The sequence below is a fragment of the Oncorhynchus clarkii genome, chromosome 21 (genome assembly GCF_045791955.1).
Source record: "Oncorhynchus clarkii lewisi isolate Uvic-CL-2024 chromosome 21, UVic_Ocla_1.0, whole genome shotgun sequence".
Classification (NCBI taxonomy): domain Eukaryota; kingdom Metazoa; phylum Chordata; class Actinopteri; order Salmoniformes; family Salmonidae; genus Oncorhynchus; species Oncorhynchus clarkii.
In genome coordinates, this window is record NC_092167.1 from 15,239,363 (window position 1) to 15,258,190 (window position 18,828).

At 49.0% G+C, this 18,828-nt stretch overlaps 1 protein-coding gene across 1 annotated transcript in view; it reads left to right on the forward strand.

The window, feature by feature from the left end:
- The window catches only part of LOC139378634 (calcium/calmodulin-dependent protein kinase type 1D-like), a 62,080-nt gene that overhangs the window by 20,011 nt on the left and 23,241 nt on the right, over window positions 1-18,828 (forward strand). The window contains exon 2 of the mRNA XM_071120978.1: window positions 18,075-18,206. Within this exon, the coding sequence (XP_070977079.1) occupies window positions 18,075-18,206 (132 nt within the window). The remainder of the gene's footprint in view (window positions 1-18,074; window positions 18,207-18,828) is intronic.

Sequence of the window (18,828 nt, forward strand, 5' to 3'; positions counted from 1 at the left end):
ACTAAATTTGAAATGTATAATATCTGAAAATGTAGCTAGACTGTTACCTGTATACATAAATGAATGCTTCTCCCTCTCTGTCATGGATGCCATGGTTGCCCTTGGTTTGAATATATAATCCTGAGACGGGTGTTTTATACAACAGCCTTCTGTGTTTTTCTTTTGGACTCGCTACGCATTCGGCAATCATCTCTCTGCTTCCACCGGTCATTCCACTAATTTCAAAACTCGGTCAACTTCTTCCGTGACGACACTGTTGATCGTAATTTCTTCCCCATCACACCAGAAGACCATTACAATGTCTGGTTCAATTTAAAATGCTTTTCAGGGATTTCCTCATCATCTGATTCATTTTCAGAGTAAGAGTCAGCATGGCACGATCGTTTTCCAGAAAGTAGTCCATCACAACTTTCCACTGATCTTTGTCGATAGCTCTACTAACTTCCGGGCAGCAATGTTGAGAGCAGTAGCAACACTTTTTCAGTTCTTCATGATATCTTTAAAAAAAAGACGTTAGAATGTCCAGCCCATTATCTCAGCCAATCATGGTAAGTGGGAAGGTCCCTGTATTTTTCTGTGGCTAAACCAATTAAAATCATAATTTATCCATTGTATTCATATTTATAGATGGCATACAAGTTTGTTATTAAGGCACCTGAAGGGCATTTCTGCCGAAAAAAATGACTTTCAAATGCCACTCCCTGACCTGTATCCGTACATATTCAGCTGGTGCCTGTGGTGATTTAGCTGTATTTGAACAGCGATGTTGATTGACAAAATGTAGTCGTTTACTCACACACGCACACGGATGCACACACACACCATGCTTGAATGCCCGCATACACTCACACTCACACTCACGCATACACACACACTCACGCATACACAAACGCGCGCACACACACTGACACCGACACACATTCAAGTCTCTCACTCTCTCATACACTGACAGCTCAGACAGGTCATCCATAGTCATAATTAGTAGAGCCCATTGTCACCTCCGGGACAGTCAGTGATCACGTTTTTCAGTCACCTGTCACTAGGCTATAGCCAGGCACAGGGCCCAATGACCACAGAGACCAGGCTGGAATAGGAGAACGAGGTCCTAGTCTGTAGGATTTACTAACTAACAATGCATCACAGGCTAGCGTATATGCTTTCTTTACTAACAATACATTTTCTTTTCAAGCTTTTTTGATCTGCGGGTATAGAAGTAGTTATTTCTTTATAGTAGCTTGGGTGTTATCTCCATGTCGGCATTCAACCCTGTTCTGTTGTGTAATTACCTTTTACAGAATGGCCTTCTCCATCTTCTATTATCACACAGCGGGTCTTCACACAAAGTCTTTTTTAAATCTCCCACTTGGGACTGGTTGTGTCAATGTGTAGTTCCAACATGCATAATCTATGAGCAGAATTGCTGTCTTACCTCCATTAAGACAGTAATTCCTAGTTTGAAAGCGACTTTTCTTGAAGCTGTGTGGCACCATTTTGCCTACATTTCCCCCCACATGTGCCAGCCCCCTATAAATGTAAGTTATAGCCAATGAGCTTTAGCCCCTCGCATTTGAGTGACGGCTGTCAAGAGGCCTGCCCACCGTTATCCAATGTGGTTGCAGGGTGGGCCCAACGGCTCAGTGGACACACTCAGTGGACACCACCAATTAGACCCAACCAAATCATGATAAAACAAAAAGATAATTACTTGACCCATTGGAAAGAATTAACCAAAAAACCGGAGCATGCTATTTGGCCCTAAACAGAGAGTACACAGTGGCAGAATACCTTACTGATCTAAAATTAAGGAAAGCTTTGACTATGTACAGACTCAATGAGCATGTACAGACATGCTATTGAGAGAGGCCGGGCTCTCAATAGCTCCACAGGTCAATGAGAAGGGTGTGTTTTAAAAGGATGCACATAACTCTGCAGTGGTGGGTTGTATTGGAGAGAATCTCTGTGTTAAATCATTTTCCTCACACTGTCTGTGCCTGTATTTAGTTTTCATGCTAGTGAGGGCCGAGAATCCACTCTCACATAGGTACGTGGTTGCAAAGGGTATTAGTGTCTTAACAGTGCGATTTGCCAAGGCAGGATACTCTGAGCGCAGCCCAATCCAGAAATCTGCCAGTGGCTTCTGATTTTAAATTCAATTTTCACAGAACCGCTTGTTGCAATTTTGATTAGGTTCTCTTGTTCAGATATCGTAAAGTTTACTGGAGGCAGGGCATGAAAGGGCGTGCTTGCACGCTCAATTTATCGAGTTGTGAGATAGTACTTTTGCACATTTAACACACTGTGGCTAAAGAAAGGCACTACTCCTAATATAAGTGAACCCCAAATCAATGTAGTTCTCATTATATTTGCGCCTCTTCGATGGTCCAATGTCCCTGTCTGTTGTTCGGTGCTTTCCCGGGTAAGGGGGCAGTAGCTCCTTGGCTTCATCAGTTCACAACAGTCAGTGTCCATACTAACTGGGCAAACAACAAATGTAGAATTACTGATGCTAGCATTGGATGTGCTTGTGGAAGCAGAAGAACTTGTGTCATTGACAGGTGCAGGTGTAGTACTGCTGGTAGTAGCAGTACTACCAGTAGAGCTGGTAAGTGTCTCTATGGACACGGGCCTTAGTCTTTTTTTATACCATTTCTCCATTTTCGAGCAAACGGAATGAGCAGCAGCTACGTTTGGCTACATACAGACCATTAGTGGAATTCCCACGAGAGAGTAATGGTTAATGTGTTTGGATGTTAATTATTTGACTAGGCTACCTGTATTTGACATTGGGTTGTTATTTTGCTGAACAATAGTTACATTTTATTTTTGGCAGTGAAACGAAGCTACTCAGGCGATTTAAAAAAATTCAAATACTTTTTTTTTTTAAAACAAAACTCACCCAAATGTATAACCCCGCAGGAAAATATACATGGACTGTTTGAAAATGTGAAGAAATTTACACGGTTATCAAAATGTCACGCCTGGGTAAGCCTACACTAAACACAGCCCTTATTTTAAATGTTTCTTAAATCCTTTATAGGGAAAATGAATGGTGGAAAAACGATTGGCACCATTTCCCTGTTTGACCTCCTAGGTTTTATGGGTATTGTGACTCATACTGTGGTACTCCTATCGAGACATGGATTGTGTATGTGTGTTATTCAGAGGGTGAATGGACAAGACAAAATATTTAAGTGTCTTTGAACGAGGTGTGGTAGTAGGTGCCAGGCGCACCGGTTTGAATGTGTCAAGAACTGCAACGCTGCTGGGTTTTTCATGCTCAACATTTACCCGTGTGCATCAAGAATGGTCCACGAACCAAAGGACATTCAGCCAATTTCACACAACTGTGGGAAGCATTGGCGTCAACATGGGCCAGCATCCAGGACTTGACCGTTCAGAATTGAATAGGCTCATCCGTTCATCCCCCCCCAACCTATGTCTTACTAACTGTTAACATCACATGTGCCCAGGCCAGTCTTCATGATTGCACACCATTTTCAATGCAACTTTTGTAGATAATATTGTATCATACAGTATTGTGCGGTTTAGTGATATTTTCTGGTGGGGCTGTAATTGAGATATGAGGATTTCTGTTAGAGCTGATCATGGGTATCTTGATGATGATGAGTGGGCTCATCTTGATGGAGGGATGTTTTGAGTGTGCTGATTTCAGAGCAGAGAGATTTGTGCATGGGGACATTGGGAACCGAACTGTTTCTGCTGGGAGGACAATGCAGGCCAGGGATCAGCCAGGGAGATTGGAGATTAATTTCATATGTGAGGCCCTGGTAATCTGGGCTGTGTTTAATCTCAGTTTTGGGGATTGGAGTGATGATGCTGGCTCCTTGCTGTTTCTGGGTATTTTAGAGAACTAAATGTGTGTGTGGGTGGGTGAATGTGTGTGTGTGGTGGGTTTGTGCATGCGTTTGTGGTGCATTTCTTTTCTCCTAGTAGAACACACAATCTGCATTTGATTTGAGACCTTTTTTAGTCACACTTTAGTTGATCAGTTTGCTAATTCTGAGATGTTTTGTCCAGAATGCTAAATAGCTGTTAAGCTCCATTCAAAATGAAGATTCAACCTCATTGCGAAGTTAATGACTAGATGAAAGTTAAGAGGGGAGAGCGAAGGAGAGTGAAAGGGCGAAAGAAAGAGAAACTCTAGAGTCTCAGTGGCTGATGGTCTCCACCCTGTAAATCCCAAAACATGGCACATTTAATCAGCTCTAATGATAGCAGCTTTGTAGATGAGCTTCTCCTTCTTTTTTAAGTCATTTAATCACACGCCGTTCCTCTTCATACCCCCCCCCCCTTCCGCCTCCTCCTCCTCTCCAGCACCTGTTCATACTCCCACCTCCTATCTGAGCAACGCCTGTATATTGATACATCTCTATCTGAGCAGTGTGTGAAACAATTAGCCAGTTAGCTACATGAGACCATACAGGAGCATTTCTTTCCCATACCGGCCAAAAGCTCCATCATCTGCATTCAATCTCATCCTCCTCTTTTTCTATCTCTCCTTTTCGCTCACTGTCCTAATACTAGCGCACGCACACACGCTCATTCTTGGCCGCTTCATCTCTGTTTTTCTCTCACTGCGTCCCTCTCTCTTGCCTACCTCTCTCACTCTCCACCCCAGCGCTCTTTGAATTTGTGTGTGTGTGTGGCATTAGTGTGGAGCTCAGCAGGGATGACGGTAGTTCAGTGATGTATAATTGTCCTTGCTCTGGTGTGCGTGTGTGTGTGGTTCTCTCTCCCTCGTTCTCTGCTTCACTCACTCATGTGGAACAGTGAGTCCAGTCAGTCAGCCTTACCCAGTAACACAAAAGGGAAGGCGTTCAGTCTAAATGTCATTATTGCACCCAGCCTCTCTATTCAGACACCAGCATTATTCAGAACCTCGTTATTCTCAACACCTCGAAGGCCTTTACAGAGAATACATAAATATATGTGTAAGAATGGGCCCACCTTACATCAACAGCAGTGGTTGGTCCCTTTGTCACACCGCGGGGTTGGTGGTTCTCTAGATGGATCTGAAGTCTCCACGTCAGGTATGTTGTGGTGCGTACAGGGGTAGAGTAATGGCAGGCAAACATCAGGCAAAATCAAAGATGCACTTATGAAGTGCAGCAGCGCAACCATAAAGGCTTTTCACGTCCGTACTCCCAGTACCTCATGGGAAAGGTTAGACTCCGACAAATATCATTCTGGCTTTTTGAAGTTGTCTCATGTGAGTGTATTTCAGCAGCAGTTGTCATCAGCATGCCTCCCCTGCAATCAGGATTTAATTGTAGACGGTTGTTTTGTCAGGGCCATTTCCATCGAAAAGGACCCATGAGCACCAATGTTTATAGGAGCTTGTCATATGAAAGCTATGAGTCTCTATATTTTTGGGAAATGAAGTCATAGATACATTTTTCAACCATTTTCCATCTTAACATTTTGGCAAAAGTACTGTCTTTGATTTGTGGTCAAACAGATGGAAAAGGGTCTTAGTAAACATCTACCAGATAAAGTCTTAAAAGACGTCATAAATACACAGTAATGTTGAGGTAAAGAGTCCTGCCAACTAATATCAACACTTGTATTTCATTTAGGAGGAACCCTGGGCTAAATGACTCCAATGTAAAATAACTTTTCTTTTGTATTTCTGTCGTCTGGTGGTCAAACCAAGTGTGTTTAATAGTCTGCTTCTGGACAACCCCCCCTCATGGGCAATTAGCAAGACACCCCCAATAAAGGAGTGGTTCTGCAGGTGGTGACCACAGTCCACTTCTCAGTTCCTATGCTTCCTGGCTGATGTTTTGATCACTTTTGAATGCCGGCGGTGCTTTCACTCTAGTGGTAGCATGAGACGGAGTCTACAACCCACACAAGTGGCTCAGGTAGTGCAGCTCATCCAGGATGGCACATCAATGCGAGCTGTGGCAAAAAGGTTTGCTGTGTCTGTCAGCGTAGTGTCCAGAGCGTGGAGGCGTACTGGCCTGTCTCCTGGTAGCATCAGGAGACGTGGAGGAGGCCGTAGGAGGGCAACAACCCAGCAGCAGGACCGCTACCTCCGCCTTTGTGCAAGGAGGAGCACTGCCAGAGCCCTGCAAAATGACCTCCAGCAGGCCACAAATGTGCATGTGTCTGCTCAAACGGTCAGAAACAGACTCCATGAGGGTGGTATGAGGGCCCGACGTCCACAGGTGGGGGTTGTGCTTACAGCCCAACACCGTGCAGGATGTTTGGCATTTGCCAGAGAACACCAAGATTGGCAAATTCGCCACTGGTGCCCTGTGCTCTTCACAGATGAAAGCATGTTCACACTGAGCACATAGTCTGGAGATGCCGTGGAGAACGTTCTGCTTGCAACATCCTCCAGCATGACCGGTTTGGCGGTGGGTCAGTCATGGTGTGGGGTGGCATTTCTTTGGGGGGCCGCACAGCCCTCCATGTGCTCGCCAGAGGTAGCCTGACTGCCAATTAGGTACCGAGATGAGATCCTCAGACCCCTTGTGAGACCATATGCTGGTGCGGTTGGCCCTGGGTTCCTCCTAATGCAAGACAATGCTAGACCGACCTCATGTGGCTGGAGTGTGTCAGCAGTTCCTGCAAGAGGAAGGCATTGATGCTATGGACTGGCCCGCCCGTTCCCCAGACCTGAATCCAATTGAGCACATCTGGGACATCATGTCTCGCTCCATCCACCAACGTGGCCTCCACGTGCTTGTATGACCTCCCTACAACGCCTGGGCTTGCTCCTGATGAGGTGGCGGATGGTCTCCTGAGGGATCTCCTCCCAGACCTGGACTTTGCCCCACAGACTGTCCAGGAGTTGGTGGATGCTTTAGTCCAGGTCTGGGAGGAGATCCCTCAGGAGACCATCCGCCACCTCATCAAGAGCAAACCCAGGCGTTGTAGGGAGGTCATACAGGCACGTGGAGGCCACACACACTACTGAGCCTCATTTTGACTTGTTTTAAGGACATTACATCAAAGTTGGATCAGCCTGTAGTGTGGTTTTCCACTTTAATTTTGAGTGTGACTCCAAAACCAGACCTCCATGGGTTGATACATTTGATTTCCATTGATAATGTTTGTGTGATTTTGTTGTCAGCACCTTAAACTATGTAAAGAAAAAAGTATTTAATAAGAATATTTCATTCATTCAGATCTAGGATGTGTTATTTTAGTGTTCCCTTTATTTATTTTTTAGCAGTGTATTTACTAGGGATCCCCATTTAGTTCCTGCCAAGGCAGCAGCTACTCTTCCTGGGGTCCATTAGTTCATGCCAAGGCAGCAGCTACTCTACCTGGGGTCCATTAGTTCCTGCCAAGGCAGCAGCTACTCTTCCTGGGGTCCATTAGTTCCTGCCAAGGCAGCAGCTACTCTTCCTGGGGTCCAAACACACTGAGGCACTTACATCCCACATTAAAACCAAAGATAAAACAGTACACCATATAACATTATAACAACACCACATGTCTACAATACAAAATGTATAATACCACCATATAACAATATTACAGTGTACGTGTGTGTAGAGTGCGCACTCTAGCACACACATTAATAATATGCATGTAAACCTCTCATGGCTTACAAAAACAAGTAGTGATGAAGTTGATCTCCACTTTGAGTCATGAGAGATTTACATGCATATTATTCATGTTAGCTCTCCGTGTACAATTGAGGGCCAGCTGTGCTGCCTTGTTCTAAGCCAATTGTAATTTTCCGAGGTCCCGCTGGGGCACCTGACCACACGACTGAACAGTAGTCCAGGTGCAACAAAACTAGGGCCTGTAGGACCTGCCTTGTTGATAGTGTTTTTAAGAAGGCAGAGCATCGCCTTTATTATGGACAGACTTCTCCCCATCTTAGCTACTGTTGTGTCAACATGTTTTGACCTTGACAGTTTACAATCCAGGGTTACGCCAAGCAGTTTTGTCACCTTAACTTTCTCAATTTCTACATTATTCTTCAGAAGATGTAGTTGAGGTTTAGTGAATGATTTGTCCCACATACAATGCTTTTAGGTTTTGTAATATTTAGGACTTATTCCTTGCCACCCATTCTGAAACTAACTGCAGCTCTTGGTTAAGTGTTGCAATGGTTTTACTTGCTATAGTAGCTGGCGTGAATGTTGTTGAGTCATCCGTGTACATAGACACACTGGCTTTACTCTGAAGTGTAACAAAGCAGCCCCCACAATCTTTTCATCATCATTTCTCTCAGCCAATCATCAGTCATTTGTGTAAGTGCTGTGCTTGTTGAATGTCCTTGCCTGTAAGCGGGCTGAAAGTCTGTCAAATTATTTACAGTAAATAGTATTGTATCTGGTCAAACAACATTTTTTTCCCAGAAGTTTACTATGGGTTGGTAACAGGCTCACTTTTGCTTCCCTCCAGGCCTGAGGTCACACACCTAGTAGGCTTAAATTGAAGATATGGCAAATAGCGGTGGCAATATCGTCCGCTATTATCCTCAGTAATTTTCCATCCAAGCTGTCAGACCCGGTGGCTTGTCATTGTTGATAGACAACAATCATTATTTTCACCTCTTTCCACACGCACTTTACGGAATTCAAAATTGCAACGCTCATCTTTCATCATGTATCAGTTCTACTTGGATGTGAAGTGTTAGCGTTTGTTGCTGGCATGTCATCCCTGTGTTTGCTAATCTTGCCAAGGAAAAAGGTATGAAAGTAATTGTCAATATCAGTGGGTTTTGTGATTAATGAGCCAACTGAATGATGGAGCTGAGTTTGTCTTTATGTCCATAATTTCATTTTAAGGTGCTCCAAAGCTTTTTACTATTATTATTTTTTTATCTTTTATCTTTGTTTCATAGTATAGTTTCTTATTTTTATTCAGTTTAGTCAAATGATTTCTCAATTTTCAGTACGTTTGCCAAACGGTTGTGCTGACAGATTTTTTTGACATTTCTTTTATTGTCATCTCTCTCAACCATACAATTCCTCATCAAACCACAGGGATTGAAGTTTTTAGTCATTTTCTTAATGGGTGCGTGTTTATTAGTAACTGGAATAAGCAATTTCATAAATGTGTCAAGTGCAGCTTCTAGTTGCTCCTCATTACACACCACAGACCAGCAAATATTCTTTACATCCTCAACATATGAATCAGTACAAAACCTATTGTTTGACCTCTTATACACTATATTAGGCCCAGCCTTTGGAACTTTGGTTTTCCTACATATGGCTATTATATTGTGATCACTACAATGTTCTGCAGCATTAGTAAAGATGTGATCAATACATGTTGATGATTTCATTCCTGTGCTGTTTGTAACTACCCTGGTAGGTTGACTGACAACTTGATCCAGGTTGCAGGCAATGGTTACAGTTTGAAGCTTTTGGGCAGCTTGATGAAAACCAGTCAATATTTAAATCACCCAGAAAATAGACTTCTCTGTTGATATCACATACATTATCAAGCATTTCACACATATTATCCAGATACAGTCTGTTAGCAGTTGGTGGTGTATAGCAGCTTCCCACAAGAATGGACTTATGTGTTATTCCGTTACCAGGTGTAAATCTACTTCACTTACTATAGTTCAATAACCAGATAAGGTTTGTTAAAATGCAAGGTGGCATGTCATATCTGACAGCCCATTCTTTCTGCAGACATCTTTGAATCTTCATTCGGAGCAAGTGTTTTCCTTTTTGGAAAACTTGGTTGAATAGAAACCGAAGATAGATTCTGTTACCAAAGTGAGCATCTGCACAGTTCTTCCACTAAATGAGTTTCTGTAAAACGTTCAGTGGAAATTGTTAGAAGTAGTCCTCGTACATAGATGTGTATGGTTTGTTCAACTTTGAAATCAACGGTTATTGTTGGGCATACATTTGAAAGTGAAAAAATGGAGTAAAAGTGTTATTCTGTTCACTAACAATTGAACCTTTCAACCGAAGAACCATGTATCGCCGTTTTGGACAATCTTAGTGATCTATGTTTCTCGATTGTATAGTGGATATGAATCATAAAATGTATTGATATTCCATACAGACTATAAATAGACAACATGTACAATACATGTCCATGTTAGTTGCCAACTCTGGACATTACAGTGAACTTATAGTAAGATACAAAATCAATAATCATCTGTAAATGCAAAACGCTACTGACACTTGCTCAGAGGAAGCCAAGCATTACAGCTTGCAGCGGAGTACAGGCATGGAATGGAATGACAATGGAGGCTTCTAGGTAGTGTAGTCAGAGGGTTAAAGCTGCCGCTCAATCGGCCCCCCTAATGCCGCTATTTAGTGGGGAAGCCACTAATCCTTCATGTCAGTATCAGTGTAATTGTGTCACTGTCACCTTGTGAGTCTATTATAGTAATCTCTCTCTCCCTCTCAGCCACAGTCTCTCTCTCTCTCTCTCTGTCTCTCTCTCTCTCTGTCTCTCTCTCTCTCTGTCTCTCTCTCTCTCTCTGTCTCTCTCTCTCTCTCTGTCTCTCTCTCTCTCTCTCTCTCTCTCTGTCTCTCTGTCTCTCTGTCTCTGTCTCTGTCTCTCTCTCTGTCTCTCTCTCTGTCTCTCTCTCTGTCTCTCTCTCTGTCTCTCTCTCTGGCTCTGGCTCTCTCTCTGGCTCTCTCTCTGGCTCTCTCTCTGGCTCTCTCTCTGGCTCTCTCTCTGGCTCTCTCTCTGGCTCTCTCTCTGGCTCTCTCTCTGGCTCTCTCTCAGCCTCTCCCGCTCTCTCTCTCAGCCTCTCTCTCAGCCTCTCTCTCTGTCTCTCTCTGGCTCTGGCTCTGGCTCTCTCTCTGGCTCTCTCTCTGGCTCTCTCTCAGCCTCTCCCGCTCTCTCTCTCAGCCTCTCTCTCAGCCTCTCTCTCAGCCTCTCTCTCAGCCTCTCTCTCAGCCTCTCTCTCAGCCTCTCTCTCTGGCTCTCTCTCAGCCTCTCTCTCAGCCTCTCTCTCAGCCTCTCTCTGAGCCTCTCTCTGAGCCTCTCTCTCAGCCTCTCCCGCTCTCTCTCTCTCAGCCTCTCCCGCTCTCGCTCTCTCAGCCTCGCTCTCTCAGCCTCGCTCTCTCAGCCTCTCCCGCTCTCGCTCTCTCAGCCTCGCTCTCTCAGCCTCGCTCTCTCAGCCTCGCTCTCTCAGCCTCGCTCTCTCAGCCTCGCTCTCTCGCTCTCTCATTCTCGCTCTCTCGCTCTCTCAGCCTCGCTCTCTCAGCCTCGCTCTTTCTCTCTCTCTGCCTCTCTCTCTCTGCCTCTCTCTCTCTGCCTCTCTCTCTCTGCCTCTCTCTCTCTCTGCCTCTCTCCTGCCTCTCTCTCTCTCAGCCTCTCTCTCTCTCTCAGCCTCTCTCTCTCTCTCAGCCTCTCTCTCTCTCAGCCTCTCTCTCTCTCAGCCTCTCTCTCTCTCAGCCTCTCTCTCTCTCAGCCTCTCTCTCTCTCAGCCTCTCTCTCTCTCAGCCTCTCTCTCTCTCAGCCTCTCTCTCTCTCAGCCTCTCTCTCTCTCAGCCTCTCTCTCTCTCAGCCTCTCTCTCTCTCAGCCTCTCTCTCTCAGCCTCTCTCTCTCAGCCTCTCTCTCTCAGCTTCTCTCTCTCTCTCAGCTTCTCTCTCTCTCTCAGCCTCTCTCTCTCTCAGCCTCTCTCTCTCTCAGCCTCTCTCTCTCTCTCAGCCTCTCTCTCTCTCTCAGCCTCTCTCTCTCAGCCTCTCTCTCTGCCTCTCTCTCTCTCTCTCTCAGCCTCTCTCTCAGCCTCTCTCTCACTCTCTCTCAGCCTCTCTCTCAGCCTCTCCCGCGCTCTCTCTCTCAGCCTCTCCCGCGCTCTCTCTCTCAGCCTCTCCCGCGCTCTCGCTCAGCCTCTCCCGCGCTCTCGCTCAGCCTCTCCCGCGCTCTCGCTCAGCCTCTCCCGCGCTCTCGCTCAGCCTCTCCCGCGCTCTCGCTCAGCCTCTCCCGCGCTCTCGCTCAGCCTCTCCCGCGCTCGCTCTCAGCCTCTCCCGCTCGCTCTCAGCCTCGCTCGCTCGCTCTCTCAGGCTCGCTCTCTCGCTCTCTCAGGCTCGCTCGCGCTCTCTCAGCCTCGCTCGCGCTCTCTCAGCCTCGCTCGCGCTCTCTCAGCCTCGCTCGCGCTCTCTCAGCCTCGCTCGCGCTCTCTCAGCCTCGCTCGCGCTCTCTCAGCCTCGCTCGCGCTCTCTCAGCTTCGCTCGCTCGCTCTCTCAGCTTCGCTCGCTCGCTCTCTCAGCTTCGCTCGCTCGCTCTCTCAGCCTCGCTCGTTCGCCCTCTCAGCCTCGCTCGTTCGCCCTCTCAGCCTCTCCCGCTCTCTCTCTCTCAGCCTCTCCCGCTCTCTCTCTCAGCCTCTCCCGCGCTCTCGCTCAGCCTCTCCCGCGCTCTCGCTCAGCCTCTCCCGCGCTCTCGCTCAGCCTCTCCCGCGCTCTCGCTCAGCCTCTCCCGCGCTCTCGCTCAGCCTCTCCCGCGCTCTCGCTCAGCCTCTCCCGCGCTCTCGCTCAGCCTCTCCCGCGCTCGCTCTCAGCCTCGCTCGCTCGCTCTCTCAGGCTCGCTCTCTCGCTCTCTCAGGCTCGCTCTCTCGCTCTCTCAGCCTCGCTCGCGCTCTCTCAGCCTCGCTCGCGCTCTCTCAGCCTCGCTCGCGCTCTCTCAGCCTCGCTCGCGCTCTCTCAGCCTCGCTCGCGCTCTCTCAGCTTCGCTCGCTCGCTCTCTCAGCCTCGCTCGTTCGCCCTCTCAGCCTCGCTCGTTCGCCCTCTCAGCCTCGCTCGTTCGCCCTCTCAGCCTCGCTCGTTCGCTCTCTCAGCCTCGCTCGCTCGCTCTCTCAGCCTCGCTCGCTCGCTCTCTCAGCCTCGCTCGCTCTCTCAGCCTCGCTCGCTCGCTCTCTCAGCCTCGCTCGCTCTCTCGCTCGCTCGCTCTCTCAGCCTCGCTCGCTCGCGCTCTCAGCCTCGCTCGCTCGCGCTCTCAGCCTCGCTCGCTCGCTCTCAGCCTCGCTCGCTCGCTCTCTCTCTCTCAGGCTCGCTCGCTCGCTCGCTCTCTCAGCCTCGCTCGCTCGCTCTCTCAGCCTCGCTCGCTCGCTCTCTCAGCCTCTCTCTCTCTCTCAGCCTCTCTCTCTCTCTCAGCCTCTCTCTCTCAGCCTCTCTCTCTCAGCCTCTCCCGCTCTCTCAGTCTCTCTCAGCCTCTCCCGCTCTCTCTCTCTCAGCCTCTCCCGCTCTCTCTCTCTCAGCCTCTCCCGCTCTCTCTCTCTCAGCCTCTCCCGCTCTCTCTCTCTCAGCCTCTCCCGCTCTCTCTCTCTCAGCCTCTCCCGCTCTCTCTCTCTCAGCCTCTCCCGCTCTCTCTCTCTCAGCTTCTCCCGCTCTCGCTCTCTCAGCCTCGCTCTCTCAGCCTCGCTCTCGCTCTCTCAGCCTCGCTCTCTCAGCCTCGCTCTCTCAGCCTCGCTCTCTCGCTCTCTCATTCTCGCTCTCTCGTTCTCTCAGCCTCGCTCTCTCAGCCTCGCTCTTTCTCTCTCTCTTCCTCTCTCTCTCTGCCTCTCTCTCTCTGCCTCTCTCTCTCTGCCTCTCTCTCTCTGCCTCTCTCTCTCTCTCAGCCTCTCTCTCTCTCAGCCTCTCTCTCTCTCAGCCTCTCTCTCTCTCAGCCTCTCTCTCTCAGCTTCTCTCTCTCAGCTTCTCTCTCTCTCTCAGCCTCTCTCTCTCTCTCAGCCTCTCTCTCTCTCAGCCTCTCTCTCTCTCAGCCTCTCTCTCTCTCAGCCTCTCTCTCTCAGCCTCTCTCTCTCAGCCTCTCTCTCTCAGCCTCTCTCTCTCTCTCTCTCTCTCTCTCTCTCAGCCTCTCTCTCAGCCTCTCTCTCAGCCTCTCTCTCACTCTCTCTCAGCCTCTCTCTCAGCCTCTCCCGCTCTCTCTCTCTCAGCCTCTCCCGCTCTCTCTCTCTCAGCCTCTCCCGCTCTCTCTCTCTCAGCCTCTCCCGCTCTCTCTCTCTCAGCCTCTCCCGCTCTCTCTCTCTCAGCCTCTCCCGCGCTCTCGCTCAGCCTCTCCCGCGCTCTCGCTCAGCCTCTCCCGCGCTCTCGCTCAGCCTCTCCCGCGCTCTCGCTCAGCCTCTCCCGCGCTCTCGCTCAGCCTCTCCCGCGCTCTCGCTCAGCCTCTCCCGCGCTCTCGCTCAGCCTCTCCCGCGCTCTCGCTCAGCCTCTCCCGCGCTCTCGCTCAGCCTCTCCCGCGCTCTCGCTCAGCCTCTCCCGCGCTCTCGCTCTCTCAGCCTCGCTCGCTCGCTCTCTCAGCCTCGCTCGCTCGCTCTCTCAGCCTCGCTCGCTCGCTCTCTCAGCCTCGCTCGCTCGCTCTCTCAGCCTCGCTCGCTCTCTCGCTCTCTCAGGCTCGCTCTCTCAGCCTCGCTCGCGCTCTCTCAGCCTCGCTCGCGCTCTCTCAGCCTCGCTCGCGCTCTCTCAGCCTCGCTCGCGCTCTCTCAGCCTCGCTCGCGCTCTCTCAGCCTCGCTCGCGCTCTCTCAGCCTCGCTCGCGCTCTCTCAGCCTCGCTCGCTCGCTCTCTCAGCCTCGCTCTCTCAGCCTCGCTCTCTCAGCCTCGCTCGCTCGCTCGCTCTCTCAGCCTCGCTCGCTCGCTCGTTCGCTCTCTCAGCCTCGCTCGCTCGCGCTCTCAGCCTCGCTCGCTCGCTCTCAGCCTCGCTCGCTCGCTCTCTCTCTCAGGCTTGCTCGCTCGCTCGCTCTCTCAGCCTCGCTCGCTCGCTCTCTCAGCCTCGCTCGCTCGCTCTCTCAGTCTCGCTCTCTCAGGCTCGCTCTCTCAGCCTCGCTGACTGTGTGTGCTTCTCCCATGTGAGCGCTCATCTTTGTCTCTGTAGGAGATATCCCTTTGCGCCAGCATTATTCAATCGGGCCCCGTTAACCAAGAGGACCTGTCACAATGGATATCTGTCACACTCACACACTCTACACTAGCTGCAGGCTGCCTATGTAGTTTCCATTCAATGCAATCATACTCACTGGAGCCTCGCTGAGACAATTACCCAGGTTTATGCACACGAGGAAACGGTATCGCCCAATGTTGCCAGCAACTGCGATAGCAGAAGGGACAAACTTGAACTGCAAAACACCTAGTCAACCCCCAATAACCACACATGCATACACGCACACACTCAAAGCCACTTTGTGTGTGAACACAGCTGGGGAGATGCTGTATTACACAATCCCTCTGCTCCCTGTCAACAAAAAATAAAATAAAATATTGATTTCCAGCCAATCGACGGGGTTGATACTGTACTGTATGTACCCTGTGGTGGCTCTCTCTGTCCTGTGTGAATGCTTTAAAGGTTGTCTTTGTTGTACTGTAGCGCCTGCCGTTCAGCTTTTCTCTTACGGGTCTCATTCACACATACAGCTCTTCTCTGTCTCAAACCCACACACAGGATTCTCTCTCTCTCTCTATCAATTACAGGATTCACCCACGCTTGCCTCCCTCTCTTCTCTCCCATTTCTACTGTATATGTCTATCTCCTGTTGCCTTCGCTCCTTCCCTGTCTTGTGGCGTTTTGGTTTCACGGTATGTGGTCAGTCTCTTTCCTTCTCTCTGGGCAGAGACTAAACCACATTCGTAGTCTATAGTGTACAGCGATGGAGACCCAGTCCTAGCCTTCCTAATGGGCGTGCTGCTTACAACAGACCAGCGAGGGTGGGTGACCAGCTGGCTCTCGTAGCCGAGGGAGATGGGTGGAGGCTGGGTGACTTCGCCATGGTTAAGAGGGGTTGTGTGTGTGTGTGTGTGTGTGTGTGTATGTGTGTAGCATAGCGACAGGCCTGCATTTCTGTTTTATCTCTGCATCAGTGTTTTTAGAGCTTTTCAGTGAAGTGTCAGATGGTGATGTCTTGTAGATGTCAGATGGTGATGTCTTCTTCAGCAAATGGGGGTTTCTAAATGGCTCTAGTGCTATCTGGACTATAGCACTACACACACACACACACACACACACACACTAATAAGTTGTGTTGAATATTACTAAGGTTATATTAATGGGGCAGCAGGTAGCCTAGTGGTTAGAGCGTTGGACTAGTAACCGGAAGGTTGCAAGATGGAATCCCAGAGTTGACAAGGTAAAACCTGTCGTTCTGCCCCTGAACAAGGCAGTTAACCCACTGTTCCCCGGTAGGCCGTCATTGTAAATAAGAATTTGTTCTTTACTGACTTGCCTCGTTAAATAAAATAATGTATTACTCAGGTTTTACTGAAATTGTACACTTTCCAAAATGATGTCATGCTTGATATGCCTTATTTCACTCCCATCAGCAGAGTGTAATAAAAGGACAGAAAGGAGGGAGGAGATGACGAGAACGATGAAAGGAAGTATGAATGAATTCATAACCGGCACCATGTCCCAAAGGCAGGGGAGACGAGAGCGGGATGAGGAGAGGCGGGGAACGGAAGAATAGAATAATAGTGGAGAGGAAGAGGGTAGAGAGGAAGAGGGAGGACGTGTTCCCTGTCTCCCCTCGTTCCTTCATTGCTGATTGGCACAGCAGCATGCACCATTAATCAGCTTATGAATGAAAGCAAACCACATATGAAATTTGATTTCCTAATGCGCTAACAAGGAGAACGCAGCAGGAAAACGAGGTGAGGGAGAGAAAGAGCGGAACGGGGAAGAAGGGAACCGATATATGGAGGAGGGAACATAGTGAGAATAAACATGAACTGTGGAGAAGGGAGAGAGGGAGACCGAGGGAACTGGGACAAAGGATAAGGAGGAGATCAAGCATATTATAGAGCAAATTGAACATGAAACAATAAGTAGAGGACAACAAGCGGGAGTGATAGATAAAGAGAGAGGGGGAGACGGTGAGGGAGACGGTGAGGGAGAGAGCGATAGATAAAGAGAGAGGGGGGAGACGGTGAGGGAGAGAGCGATAGACTGATAGCTGAGGGGCTGTGAAGTGTGTTAGTGATGGTGATATAGTGAGTGAGTGGTTTGGAGGGTTTCAGATGAGCTGGACAGAGAACAGTGAGATTCATGGAGCCGAGTATGCATTAATGAACAGCTCTCGCTGTCGCTGTCTCTCTCTCGCTGTCTCTCTCTCGCTGTCTCTCTCTCGCTGTCGCTCTCTCGCTCTCTGTCGCTCTCTGTCGCTCTCTGTCGCTCTCTTGCTCTCTGTCGCTCTCTCGCTCGCTATCGCTCTGTCGCTCGCTGTCGCTGTGTCGCTCGCTGTCGCTGTGTCGCTCTCTCGCTCGCTGTCGCTCGCTGTCGCTCTCTCTCTCGCTGTCTCTCTCTCTCGCTGTCTCTCTCTCTTGCTGTCTCTCTCTCTCTCTCGCTGTCTCTCTCTCTCGCTGTCTGTCTCTCTCTCTCGCTGTCTCTCTCTCTCTCTCTATCACTGTCTCTCTCTCTCTCTCTCTATCACTGTCTCTCTCTCTCTCACTCTCTCTCTCTCACTCTCTCTCTCTCACTGTCTCTCTCTCTCACTGTCTCTCTCTCTCACTGTCTCTCTCTCACTGTCTCTCTCTCACTGTCTCTCTCTCACTGTCTCTCTCTCTCTGTCTCTCTCTCTCTCTGTCTCTCTCTCTCTCTGTCTCTCTCTCTCTGTCTCTCTCTCTCTGTCTCTCTCTCTCTGTCTCTCTCGCTGTCTCTCTCGCTGTCTCTCTCGCTGTCTCTCTCTCTGTCTCTCTCTGTCTCTCTCTCGCTGTCTCTCTCTCGCTGTCTCTCTCTCGCTGTCTCTCTCTCGCTGTCTCTCTCTCGCTCTCTCTCTCTCGCTGTGTCTCGCTGTCTCTCTCTCTCGCTGTCTCTCTCTCTCGCTGTCTCTCTCTCTCGCTGTCTCTCTCTCTCGCTGTCTCTCTCGCGCTCGCTGTCTCTCTCGCGCTCGCTGTCTCTCTCACGCTCGCTATCTCTCTCGCGCTCGCTGTCTCGCTATCTCTCTCTCTCGCTGTCTCGCTCTCTCTCGCTCTCTCTCTCGCTGTCTCGCTCTCGCTCTCACTATCTCTCGCTCTCGCTGTCTGTCTCTCTCTCTAGCTCTGTCTCTCTCTCATGGAAACCTTGTTAACTTTTTTAGCTGTTTCATGTCTGTGTTTAGTATCTGCACTTGTGTTGAATGGTCTTACACGATTGCTAATTGATTAATCAAATGTTTTCTCTTTCCTCATTTCTCTCTCCTAGCGGGGCATTCTCTGAGGTGGTGTTGGCCCAGGAGAGGTCTACGGGGAAGATGTTTGCTGTGAAGTGTATCCCCAAGAAGGCCCTGAAGGGGAAAGAGAGCAGCATCGAGAACGAGATCACCGTGCTCCGCAAGTAAGTCTCCCACCTACCTTCTCCTCCCTAACACCTGTTACCCTGGCGACCGAACGGAAAACACAGCCGCCCGTCACCATCACGCACACTTCCCTCCCACTACTCCCCATTCACTGTTATCTTTAGGTCACGATCCACAGTCTCACACTCACAGAAGAGGAGATCTGGGTTGGTAGCAACTATAGAAAATGTCCTGTCTCCTATTTATTTTCTTAGTGACCTTGTCTCCTAAGTGCTGATACTGTACTGAATGTTCATTCTAATCTTTTCTCCCAGTGAGAAACACTATTTTACACTTATTATTCAGACATATTGTCAGGTAGCTGAGTAGAGGTCTGTATGAACACACACGCACACACACACCTATGGGATAAAACCCAAGACATTCATCTCCACGTCACTAGATAATACAGTAATCCCTCTCCACAGCTTGGACTTGGCTGTGCTTGTGAGCGTGTATATGGTCAGATATCACCTTGGATCTGGCCCAGTGCTCAGTAGTTCCACAAGGTCTCACTCACTCACTCAGTCACTCAAAAGTCCAGAAGTAAGCGGCTACAGTATGTGTTGGTGTTATTATTGCAGTATACCATGCGTGTTCCCTAGGGACAGGAGAGACACC